Source organism: Peromyscus eremicus, chromosome 8a (assembly GCF_949786415.1).
Source record: "Peromyscus eremicus chromosome 8a, PerEre_H2_v1, whole genome shotgun sequence".
NCBI lineage: Eukaryota > Metazoa > Chordata > Mammalia > Rodentia > Cricetidae > Peromyscus > Peromyscus eremicus.
Genome location: NC_081423.1, coordinates 102510024 through 102522055, shown reverse-complemented (window position 1 = coordinate 102522055; position 12032 = coordinate 102510024). Strand labels below are relative to the sequence as shown.

Below are 12032 nucleotides of genomic sequence, written 5' to 3'. Positions count from 1 at the left end.
TGTGGATGCTGGAAATCAAACTTGGGTCCTCTGCAAGAACAGTATGTGCTCTTAACTGCTGAGCCATGTTCCAGCCCCAGAATTGTGTTTGAACGGCTATGCTAGGATTATAACTATGTCCAAGCCCACGGGACATTTTTTTGTACCTGGTTGTGTCCCAGACACCTTTACTCCTAGATTTGGCCACTGAAATATTCAGACTAGCATTTTACCAGACAAGGTTTCCTGAGCTGACCCCACAATTCAACTCAAGCAATCCTGCCTCAGCCTGAGGAGCTGCCGCTCTAGGAACATAGGCAGTGGCATCTAGGTTCTGAGTAGGATTCTCATCTCAGCCGGCACCCTCAAAGAGCAGCAAGTAGAACTGTCATTGAAGAACAATGGAAACCGTCTCTTAGACCTTGCTCTTTAGGGCTCTCAGCATCCTCTGCTCCAATTCAGAATCCCTTTTGCATCCGGATGAGTTCGTGCACGGAGGAAAGGCTGTTCTGGCTGGCTGGCCCGAAGCCCTATTTTCCCTGATCAAGGGACTGCACAGTGTACTGAGCCACCCAACTCCAAAGAGCCTGTGCTATGTTGGTGACACCCTCCCCAGTGCTGACACAAAACCGGGTGTGGCATGCAGCCTTGTACTAGAGCAACCTCTGCACACCAGGTAGGAGGTCTGAGGCAAGGACCCCTACCTGGGCCGGAGTGGACTTGAAAAACCGCTGCCCATCGGGCGGCCCTCGGCCTTCCTGCGTTTCGCTCTAAATCGTGGCTCTGCTGAGCCACGGCGTCTTCGCGCCCGCTGTGACGGGGCGTTCCCGCCGGCTACAGGACCGTCGGACCGCCGTCCCCGCCCCTGCACAGGCCCCAACCCCGCCTCCGCAGCGGCCGCTTTACGGCGGAGGCCGTGCCACGCTGTAGGCGGCCGTAAAGCCTGGAGGCGGCACCGCCTCTCGAGCCTGAGCCCTGGCCCGGCGCCCGCACCATGGCGGGCGCTTCCTCGCGCGTGCACTACCTGTCCGACTTCGGCTGCCCGCTCGGGGGCCGGGCGGGGGGCCAGCCGCGAGTGCTGCGTCATGAGGCGGAGATCTTTCTGTCCACAGGGCGCGAGTTCGTCTATGTGTACGACCAGGAGGGAGGGATGCTGACGGTGAGCGGTGGGCGGGCGGGCGGCGCCGTTCCGAGGTGAGCCGGGGCCGCGTGTGCCCTCGCCTGACCTCGCTCTCCTGGCGCCCAGGCGGTGTACCAGTTTCCCGACCAGGTGTGGCACCTGCAGCTCCTGGCCATCCGCAGGGCACTCTACGTCCTATGTGCACGGACTGGCATCTACTGTCTGTCGTTGGACTCCCAGAACAGGTGAGGGGGCGTGGCCCCACGCGGCTCCGGCCAGTTCACAGGTCGGGTCCCTAGGGAGGCCTGCACATGGTAGACCTGCTGTCGTATCCTCCTTTGAGCAGTGCCCGGTTTGCCCCTGTCCGTACTGACCGGCCACTGACAACATGCAGGAGGCAGGGGACTGCGGTCTAGGCCATCTGTATGTGCACTTGGAACCTCTTGCCCCCACAGTTGTGACCCTAGAGTGTCTGCTTCCATGAAGTTCTTAGCTGTTGAGGCTCAGGTAGTGAAGTCTGCAGCCAGGAGCACAACTGCTGCTGCCCTCAGGTGTCTGGCAAGACCACTTAGAAGTGGGTCTCAGAAAGAGGTGTCTCCTGTTGGTAGTAACAGCAAAGGCTTGTTGGCCAGTGGCTTGTGCTGGGAAAACTCAACAGACACAGCCCAGATGCAACACGGGATCATTCCCACACCGATGAGCATTGTCTGTGGAGCTATGCTTCTGGCTGATCCGTGTGTCAGGTGGCGTATGTGACCTGCTGAGTGGCCTGTGGATGACATGGGAACACTTTCAGGCACTGCTCTGCCTAGCCTGCTCAGAGCAAGTCAGGTTATTGTTGAACATAACGTAATGCCACCCCATCCAGTACTGACTTCTGCTCCATTGTTCCTGAAGGTCTGTGATCCAGGCCTGTGAGGACAAAGAGGATGAGGCTCACCCTTGCCCTGTGATCCATGTGGACCCAGATGCCTGTGTCCTCCCCGATGCGGCTCTCTGTGCCTTCACTGTGCTGGATGACATGCTGGTCACCCTGGTACAGGGCCCCACCCAGTGGAAGATGCAGCTCTTTGCGCGTCCCTGTCCAGGGGAGGAGCCTCAGCCTGGAGGCCAGGTTGGTGAGGTGGAGTTGTCTACCTGCACCCCTCCAGGTGGGGTGCCGGGAAAGCCTGCAGCACCCTGCTTCCTGCCGGTGCTGTGCTGTGTGTTCCCGCCAGGCTCCAGGGCACCTCACGGCCACCCGCAGGGCTGTGGCTGCTTTGTGCTAGAGGAGGCTCTCTTTGGCCTACTCTTTGGAGCTGATGCCAGCCTCCTGCAGTCCCCTGTGATCCTCTGCGGTCTTCCTGATGGCCAGCTTTGTTGTGTGGTTCTGAAGACCTTGGTCCCTTGTGGGTTAGCCCCCAGTGACCCAAAGGTCCTGGTCAAGATCCTCCATCACCTGGAGGAGCCTGTGGTCTTCATTGGGGCTCTGAGGGCAGAGCCACATGCTGAGGAAGAGGCAAGAGAGCTGCTGCTTGAGGAGAATGTGCACTCTGACTGCCTGGTAGCCCTTGGCCACCAAGGCCGGACACTGGCCATCAAGGCCAGCTGGAGTGAGTCAGGGAATCTGGTGCCAGAGCTTCGTGAGTACTGCCTCCCCGGGCCTGTGCTCTGTGCCGCCTGTGGCGGGGATGGCCACATGTACCACAGCACCCCCTCAAACCTCTGTGTGGTAGACTTGACTCGGAGAGATGCTCCTTGGAACCCTGAGAAGGCAGACGGGGCCGTAGGAGGTCTGCCCTCCACCCTGTGCCCAGCCAGCTTGAACATCTGCAGCGCCGTCACGCTCTACGTATCATCCAGGGCATCTACAGGTATGAGCTGCCGTTGGATAGGACTGTGCCTTAGGACAGTCTTTCCCCTGAGCTGTCCTTGCTCCTTGCTTTTTTCTTTGGTGAGACCTTTGCAGAGGTGGCAGGTCCAGGCTTTCTCGCCAGGCCTATCACAGACCAGTGGTTCACTCACTCCTGTCTTGGGGTTGAGGTACCTCTGTATGTGTGTCCTGCCTGGGATTGGGCAGTGTGCTGCTCTACCTGGGTGTGCCCTGGCTCTTCAGTTGAGTGCCAGCTCACAACATGTGGCTTATGAGGTTGGTGTAAGAGCATACCCCCACAGCAGGTCTCAAATCAGGTCAGGCCAAGCCTCCCTATGTCCTCTGAGGCTGGATGAGCCTGCTTTCCCTGCTGTATGACCTGTTTATGAGCCATTCAGAGGGTGTCTCGGTTCTCTAAGACAGCTTTAGCTGAGTTTGCCAGGCTCTGGGTTGAGAGGAAGACACTCCTCTCTCCCCAGTGCTTTCCCATAAAGATCCACTATGAATAGGTTAAATCTGCAGAAAACCGCTTATCAGGAGAAAAACACTTGGAAGAGCCAAACTACCACAGGGTCGGGGCAGGGGTAGGTGTGGCTGGAGACCAGAGCACCAATGAACTTATTTCCAGCTACTAAACTACCCACTTCAGGGTTCATGGTAAGAGCTATGTTGGGAGTCAGGAAGCAAGCAGACCTTTGGCAGGGGCAGCCTCTGTCCCCTCAGTGCCAAGAAGAGGGCAGGATGTGGTGAGATGTGCCCAGTGAGGATGAGGTGAGCAGAGCTGGGCCTCCAAGGGCACTTCTCTTTGGAAAGCTCAGCAGCTTTGCTCTGTGTGGCCTATTGAAGACTGAGACACTGTTGAATGATTGGATGCCATACAGTGTCCTCCTTTGGCCCCTTTTTGTCCTGTCTGTGTGGATCAGTCACTACCATGGCATCACATCTGGGCTGACACTATCTCGTGTAGGCAATCCAAAATGAGTATAGAAAACAGTGGTCACCTTCTCTGTCCAGCCCCTTGGTGTGGGCTTCCCTGGTCTCCCCACAAGCACCTCATTTCCTTCCTTGGACTCTGCCTTGGCCCTTTGCCAACCCTTTTCCTGGAGTCCAGAGCAAACACTGCTGACTGGCCCTGCATGTGTTCATCATCAGGTAGCACCGAGCTCCTGGCCCTGTCTTCCAAAGGACGCCTGATCACCTGCAGCCTGGACTTGAACTCTGAGGTGTGTGTGCCTGCCAAAATGGCTATGGCAAATGCAGGCCAGAAAATTAAGGAGCTGCTCTTGGACATCGGTGATGTGTCTGAGAGGTGAGCTTCAGGCTCTGGCTCATGAAGAGCTTGTATCTTGTTCTTGGGGGCCAGCATCCTGGGTGGAGCTGACTCAGGCTAGGGAGGTTCTGCGTAACAACCATGTGTGTGGCTATCTCCATCAGGGGCCAAAGAGTCTGCACCCAAGCCCTCAGAAGACAAGAGACCCCTTTCTTCTCAGTCCTTCACCTTCCCTCTGACAGGATCCAGGAGCCTGCTAGCACCAATCCCTTGCCTGTTTCTGTGGATGCTCCTTACAGCCAGTGTGTTCCTGCTCTCAGCCAAGTTTCCAACACCCAAACTTTCCCCTCAGCCACGACCAGTGCTAGTTCCTCTTGCTCCTCATGACTTTGGGCCTAGAGCTGCTTGTCTATGGGCTTTATAGCCTTGTGACTTGGGGATATTCCCATAGGTCTACCACCCACTGTCACTGTGGAGTATTGCAAAGGAGAAAGGGGGCCATTTGGGAGCTTGTGGGGTGATTTGTGGGGTAATTCATCCCTGGCAGGCATAGGCCAGTTCAGCGTCTCCACCCTTTCTTGCCTTCCAAAGCCAAGAATAAAGATCAGGTCAAGCAACTGAACTTGGCTTCTGAAGGGTTTCCCCGGCATCCTCTGAGAGCTGGTGCACAGATGTGGCTCCCTCTGCTGTGACCTCATGGTCCTGGGTGTTGTGTCTGTTCCTTTCAGAGTGTCCTTTCTGAAGAAAGCTGTTGACCAGCGCAACAAGGCCATAACAAGTCTCAACGAGGCCATGAATGTGAGCTGTGCCCTGCTGTCCAGCCAGGAGGGTGTTCGGCCCATCTCATGTACCATCACTATCTCCTGGAGCCGCCTGGAGTTGCGAGACATGCTGATGGCCACCTGCACACTAGAAAACAGTAGCAGCTTCAGCCTGGACCAGGGCTGGACCTTGTGTATTCAGGTGCTTACTAGTTCCTCTGCCTTAGACCTGGATGGGGCTGGCTCAACTTTTACCTACACCATTCCAGTGGACAGACTTGGCCCAGGAAGTCGGCGGGAAGTGACATTGCCCCTGGGCCCTAGTGAGAGTGGCATGCTTGACCTGCCAGTGACCATGTCCTGCTGGCTCTTCTACAGCCTCAGGGAGGTGGTGGGTGGGGCCCTGGCCCCTTCAGATCCTCTAGAGGTCCCCTATCTGGAGAAGCTTCCTCTCAACCTTCCTAAGCAAGAGGGTGTCTGCCTGCCCCTGTGCAAGCGTACAGTGGACATGCTGCAGTGTCTGCGCTTCCCTGGTGTGGCCTCACACCCTGCACAGGCGCCCTGCGTGCCTGGCCCTGCCTGTGAGCCTGTGGAAACCTTCCTGAAGACCTGCCAAGCCCCTGGCAGTGAGCCAACTGGAGCTGCCTCCCTGCGGGCCAAGTACCTGCCTCCATCTACAGCATCCATCAGGGTGTCAGCGGCGCTCCTCAGGACTGCCCTGGAGGGCGGTCACTCAGGTTGGTGGCACTACTGGCTTCACTTCGGCCTCAGGGCCCTGTAGCCTGTGGAAGTAGGATGTTCCCCTCTCTCCCTGTGGCTCTTACGAGTGCACTGCATCCTGATTGCTGTTGGAGTCCTGTGTCATGCTGCCCTGTCATGTCCTTTGTGTGTTTCTTAAAAACTGTAAGGAGGCACAAGCTGAGCAGACCAGAAGCTGGTCTGTCTGAGGTCTATTACAGCATTGGGCCTGGCTTTTGCTCCCACAGTGTGCTGAACTGTTTGTATTGTTTGGCACCGGATGTGTGGCAGAAGTGTCCTGGTTGCTGGTTCCTCTCTGCTGCTCCCAGTGGATGTTGGGTTGTATATCTGTTTTCAGTCTGTCCTGGGGAGGGCTGAAACCATCCTGCACAGCATTTCTGTCGGCACCACAGTGCAGTTAGGCCTGTACCCTGTGCCTTGGAGGACCTCCCCAAGTAAGGTTCTAGCTCTGGGTCCATGATTTCCTGATGACCCCTATTTCTTCCTGTCTCTTGAGTAACTATCTATCTTAGCTCCCTACTTGTGGTAAGACTGTGGGCATTTGGGACACATAGGTGGCATTGGAAAAGGAACATTTGAGGGAAGCCACACAGGTGCCATTTAGTATGACCTGCCTACACTCCAGCAGGCACCTCTCTCTTCCAGGTTTCCACCTGTGCAGTGCCACCCTGCAGTGGCTCCTTGCCGAGAACGCTGCTGTGGATGTTGTGAGAGCCCAGACACTGTCTTCCATCCAGGGAGTAGCCCCAGATGGTACTGATGTCAACCTCATCGTCCGTGAGGCAAGCAGGGGTCGCTTGCATGTTCGTGGGATGGGACTCAGGGTCCACAGTCCTCAGTGGGTCCTTGGGCCATTGCTTATGGAGAATTACTTTAACTGGCCTGTCAGTCTGGGCCACTGGGTCACAGTGGACGATAAATACAGTATTGGTGGTCAACTAACCCAAGCCAGTGTCAGCTAACCTGTTGGACCACCAAAGGGCAGTGGGCCCCTTTGGGGAGCCTCAAGTGAGACAGCCCACCCCCTCTGGCCTTTTCCTCTCGTACAGCCTCTTTTTGGGTCCTCCTAGCATCCAGGATCCCCTGCAATAGACCTTTGCATCTTACTGTCAGAGACTCTTGGAGAGGAAGCCCTGTCTGCCAAGGACCATGGACCTGTACTCCCAGAGCTCAGGCCATGTACTCCGATCCCTCACCTCACTGCCTACTGCACTGCCCTTTCAAGCCATGTTGTGACCAACATCTAAGCCAGATGATCCCTGGCCAAGGCTAAGAACTAGCAGTGGTCCTGGTCAGTGGACAGAGTCTGTGCTTGCATGGAGAAACCATTGGTGGCCAAGGCCTTTCTACAGTCCCCAGGCTCTGGGTCTTATGCCACTGTGTAAAGAGCAAGACAGGGCTACCCAGCCCTCAGCCTGTCTAGTTAGCGCAGTCAGACCTCCTGGAGGGTGCTGAGATATCCACAGACAGGCACTTCAACGCCCTGTGTTAGGCCTTCATTCCATTCCTGACATAGAGCCAAGTTTAGCTTGGTCTGGGTGCAGCTCAGAATGAGGTGGTTTCTACAGGATTGGATTCTGAGTCATCCTGATATGGCTGTCCATTGCAAATAGGTTTCTTACCGTAGTTCTCCAGCCTGCCTGCCTTTAAAATGTGAAGAACAGGCCAGGCTGTGTTGCAGCTACTCAGAGCCTCATATGTTACAGGTAGCAGTGACTGATTTGAGCCCCGCAGGGCCCATCCAGGCTGTGGAGATCCAAGTGGAGAGCTCCTCTTTGGCCAACATGTGCAGGGCGCACCATGCCCTCATCAGACGAATACAGGTACCACAGCCAGCAGGGGTGGGAGGTTGGGGAAGGAGACTCTGAAGGCACTGGGCAGCTGTCTAGGTTTCTTCTGTGGACCCACACAGCTGTGGGCGTCTCGGTGCCTGTGTGAGCCCTTCAGGGGTGCTGTCAGCACGTGTCACCCCAAGTTCAGAAATGGCCGAGTCCATATGTCTGATAAATTTCTAGTCATTACTTGTCATATCTGGGGCTAAGCCCCTCGTATGGATTCCAGGCCAAGTGCCTATGCTATGAGTAGATGGATCAGCCCAGGGCAGTTCATCAGTGCAGAAGAAGCCACGTCAGCACAGAGACTCCCCTTGTGCCAATTAGCATGGCTCTGTCCAGAGTGCCATCACCCACGTGAGACTGGTGTGGCCCATCCTCAAGTCAAGGTCCACAGTGGCCACCTGGCAGTTCTGCAGTTAGTTCTTGGCTGTAGCCACCAACCTGACCTCGGAACTTGTCCCTGTGTGCTCTGGTGTTGCTTCTCTTGAGAATCAGGCCTTAGAGCTGGCAGATGCTCTGTGATGAAGGGACAGGTGGAGGTGCTCACTGCCTGCAGAGCTGGAAGGTCAGCCCTAGCACATGACTCCCCTGTCCTGAGCCATTTGTGAAGTTCACCTGCAAAGTGAGTGGCATAACAGTAGCAGGCTGTAACACAGCTGTGGGCTTTGTGTGTTCAGGAGTTTAGTCCCCATGTGGTGGACTACTAGCAGGGTAGTCCCCAAAGCAGTGGCGCCACCAGCCTCCAAGAACTTCTGTCACCTTTTGCCCAAATTTCCCATTATAAGGACACAGTCACATAGGATTAAGGCCACCCCAGTGGTTTTTATCTTGGTCATCTGCAAAGACCCCATTTCAATAAAAAGCTGCCTTCAGAGGAACTAGAGTTAGGACTTGGTGTGTGATTTCAAGGGGACACAGTTGATCCTTCATAGAGAATCACATGGTGCAACTGCCCCCTAGGTAGCATTCAGCAGGGCAACTTTAGGCAAGCACCTCCATGGTCTATAGACAGGAATCTCCCACAGCCACTGGGACCTTGCCCAGATGTTGCTTCCCCAAAGGTAACACTGTCCAGGACCCTGGGGTGGATATTCAGCCTAGGCAGGTCTGCTCCAAAGGCTTTGACATATCTAAAAAGGTCCTTTAGCAAGCTAGACTGCCTTCAGAAAGCAAGAATGAATGCCCAGCCCTGAGTGAGCCTGCAGAGGGAATGAGCAAATACATCAGATGGGGCTCCTGTCTAAGGCCCAGCCCAAAGTTTGAGTCACAGAGTCAAGATTTGGGTTTAGGTTTAAAAGGGTTTAAAAAGGCGCTTTAAGATGAATGTTGTGGCATACGCCTTTAATCCCAGCACTTGGGAGGGAGATAAAGGCAGACAGATCTCTATGAGTTCGAGGCCAGCCTGGTCTCCAAAGCAAGTTCCAGGACAGCCAGGGCTACACAAACCCTGTCTCACAAAAAAAAAAAAAAAACACCAAGGCCGGGTGGTGGTGCATACCTTTAATCCCAGCACTAGGGAGGCAGAGCCAGGCAGATCTCTGGGAGTTCAAGGCCAGCCTGGTCTACAGAGCGAGATCCAGGACAGGCACCAAAACTACACAGAGAAACCATGTCTTGAACAACCAACCAAACAAAAAAGGGGTCTTTGGTCAGGCCTAGTGGTACATTCCAAAATCCTAACAGTTGGTAGGTTATGGCAGGAAGATCAGGAATTCAAGCCCAGCCTGAGCTACATAGCAAGTTTGAGGCTACCCTGGGTTATTGAAGGCCCTGACTTAAATTCTAGAAACGTCTTTCTTTATTACTGTGGGTGGGAGCTCCTGTGTCTCCGAGGAGGAAAGGCCTGGGGAACATGGTGGGAAACACTACTGGGTGAATGAGTGGGCTCTCCACAAGAGATAGTGTTTGGGGAGACATAAGAAGTGGTCACTATGATCTGAGGGATATGAAGACCTTGGCCTCTGACTGAGGCATTCACTCTGGGAAGCACTCTCCAGTACCCAACCAGCAACCCTTCTGTTCCCCAGACTATGGTCACAGAGCAAGCTGCCCAAGGCTCCAGCCCACCTGACCTCCGAATACAGTATCTACACCAGATCCATGCCAACCACCAGGTGAGCCCCAGTTCCTGGGTATGAGGAATGTCCCCAGATGGCATGTAGGAAAGACACTACTCAGAGGGTACCAGCCATGTGGAGCTGCCCAGTTTTCAGTGTGGGCTGGGTTCTCTGGATGAGATCAAGATGTGGGGGGTCATGTCCATTTCCTGTTTGCCTGCCTATATCCACGTGGTTGTATGTCACATATTTAAGGCCCTGTGAGCCAGTGCTCTTTTCTGGACCACCCACTACCTCCCAAGTACAAGACCTTCCTAGGTGAAGGCGTAGGCTGAGCTGTGCTACCTGCCCACAGGAACTGCTCCGGGAGGTGCAGACACTGCGGGACCAGTTGTGTACGGAGGATGAAGTCAGCTCCTACTCCACAGCCCAGAAGCTCCTGCAGGTTTACAAGCAGCTACGCAACCCTAGCCTTGTCCTGTTGTGACTAGGTGGGTCCTGGTCCTCTCTCCCACTTTGTCCAGTGTGCTGACCTCTGTGGTTCTATCCAAATGGAAAAGGATACACGCTGGCTCACTGGCTTAGGCAGCTGTGCCTCCTGGCTAGTCAGCCAGGAAAGCTGAAGAAGTGGGGTGTGAGGTGGGATCAGGCGGCATCTGAACCCACTGGCCTTTGCTGCCTTCCTCTCACGCCGCCTTCCTTCCCGACAGCTGCTGGCCAGCTTCTCCCCACGGCAGGACACACCTCAGGCTGGGTCTGGGACTGGCCTGGCAGCACCCCTCCACTGGAACCTCTGCACCCCTGATGGGAAGGATCATTGCCCAAGTACTCCAAGGCCATGGAGACACAGGGTTTCTGGGGCTCAGACTTGTGGGTTTAGGACTGCTCTGCTGCTGACCCCACCACATCTCAGGAGCACTGACTGCCTCTCTGGAGCCACCAGGTGGCAGAGTGCTCACCCTCAACCAAAGCACAAAGACCATGGGAGGGCTCCTATAGATGCCAATGGCCCAAGCCGCCTCCAGCCGGTGTCCCAGCCTCCTCCTCGGCTGGGCAGTACCCTGCTGCTGCTGCTGGTGCTGTTTTCACCATGGGAGGAGAGCATGTCTGCAGGGCCTTGCCCTGCTCCTGTTGAGTGCTGTCTGTGAGGTGCTGTACCGACAAGCTGCTCTTTTCATGACAGGTGTCAGATGATGTTTACTTCTTCCCTCACCCTCTTCACAGCCTGCTCTGCTCTGTGCAGCTGGGTGGGTTGTCCGTCCCAGCTTCCTCACGGTGCCCAGCTACCCTCCACCAGGGCTCCTGTGGCCATTTGGGGCCAGAGATCTGCCCCTCAAGGTCTGGACAGACTGGGCTCCTGCCACCCTCACCTCACAGGGTATTTGCATAGGCGTTTGTCCGTCCTACAGGACAGTCCTCCATGGAGGCCGTTAGGAAATGGAATGGCCTCTCTGGACACACCTGCAGTCTGTACAAGCCTGGCTTTTGTAACAAGGTGCTCAGTGTCAGGGTTGCCGGCTTACCTTGCCTGCTGGCCTGCTAAGAACCCTGTCCACAGCTTGTACCCAAGGCCACTCTTGCCACCTTCCGAGTGGGAGCCTCTAGCTACATCATGTAGTGTGCCTGACGTCTGCTCTGAACAAGTTAGCGAGGCTGGGTCAGCCCACAGGACAGCAGGCCTGCCTTGGAGCAGAGAGAGGTCTGAACTGGCTTCTGTCTCTGTCAGAGCTGACAATTTCTAGTGTCCCCTACTTGCCATTATAGTCCTCAGAAATGGCAAGGTTTGTCTTTAAGCTTGTCTCCAGCAGGTCCCGGGGGATGGGGCACCAGGGCTTTGCCTTGTTAACCTTGGCACTGGCAGAATTAGTAGGCCCAGCACCGGTCTTAGCTGGAGAGTCTCACTTGAGCTGTCATCATGGAGTAAGAGCCACCATTATTCCAGCAGGGTCCCCCAGTCTTGTCCACACCCGTGTGATGTCCCCCACACATGCCAGGTAACACCTGACCTCCGTGACGCTGCAGGCCGAGGAGCCACCAGCTTCTGAGACCTAGCCCACTCAGGCTGCTAAGGTCAGCTCTGAGAGTTAATAGGGATGCCCTGATGTGTGACCCTTGTTGCTCTGAATAAGCCAAGGACAGTCCCTTTCTTATTCCTAAGGGTAGGGGTGGGTATCCAGCCATAACTTCCTTCCCAGCATGCTTCCTGCCTTTCCTCCCAGCTATACATTGCCTCCCCACCCCCACACATGCTCTGGCTGAGTGACTTCTTGTCTTAGACTTGCAACTCTCCATAGGTCTCATTCGCCCTGGGTAGTTGGAGAGGACTTCAGGGCCCCAAGTTGGGTCAGGTCGGCCTACGTTAGGATGGCCTTCCTCAATCTCTGACCCAAAGCCTAGCA

The 12032-nt window shown here is 55.4% G+C and overlaps 1 protein-coding gene across 2 annotated transcripts; it reads left to right on the top strand.

The window, feature by feature from the left end:
• The first annotated feature begins 965 nt into the window (after positions 1-965).
• On the top strand, positions 966-12010 carry Faap100 (FA core complex associated protein 100). Of its 2 annotated transcripts, XM_059272275.1 has the most exons (10): positions 966-1138; positions 1226-1344; positions 1997-2952; positions 4104-4260; positions 4950-5719; positions 6387-6523; positions 7448-7564; positions 9604-9690; positions 9989-10124; positions 11579-12010. In XM_059272275.1, the coding sequence occupies exons 1-9, from the start codon at positions 974-976 to the stop codon at positions 10118-10120; spliced, it is 2640 nt and encodes an 879-aa protein (XP_059128258.1). In that variant the 5' UTR covers positions 966-973; the 3' UTR covers positions 10121-10124; positions 11579-12010. The 2 variants fall into 2 exon arrangements, with proteins under 2 accessions (XP_059128258.1, XP_059128257.1); XM_059272274.1 differs by lacking the exon at positions 11579-12010 and having other exon boundaries at positions 9989-10209.
• Positions 12011-12032: the final 22 nt, after the last annotated feature.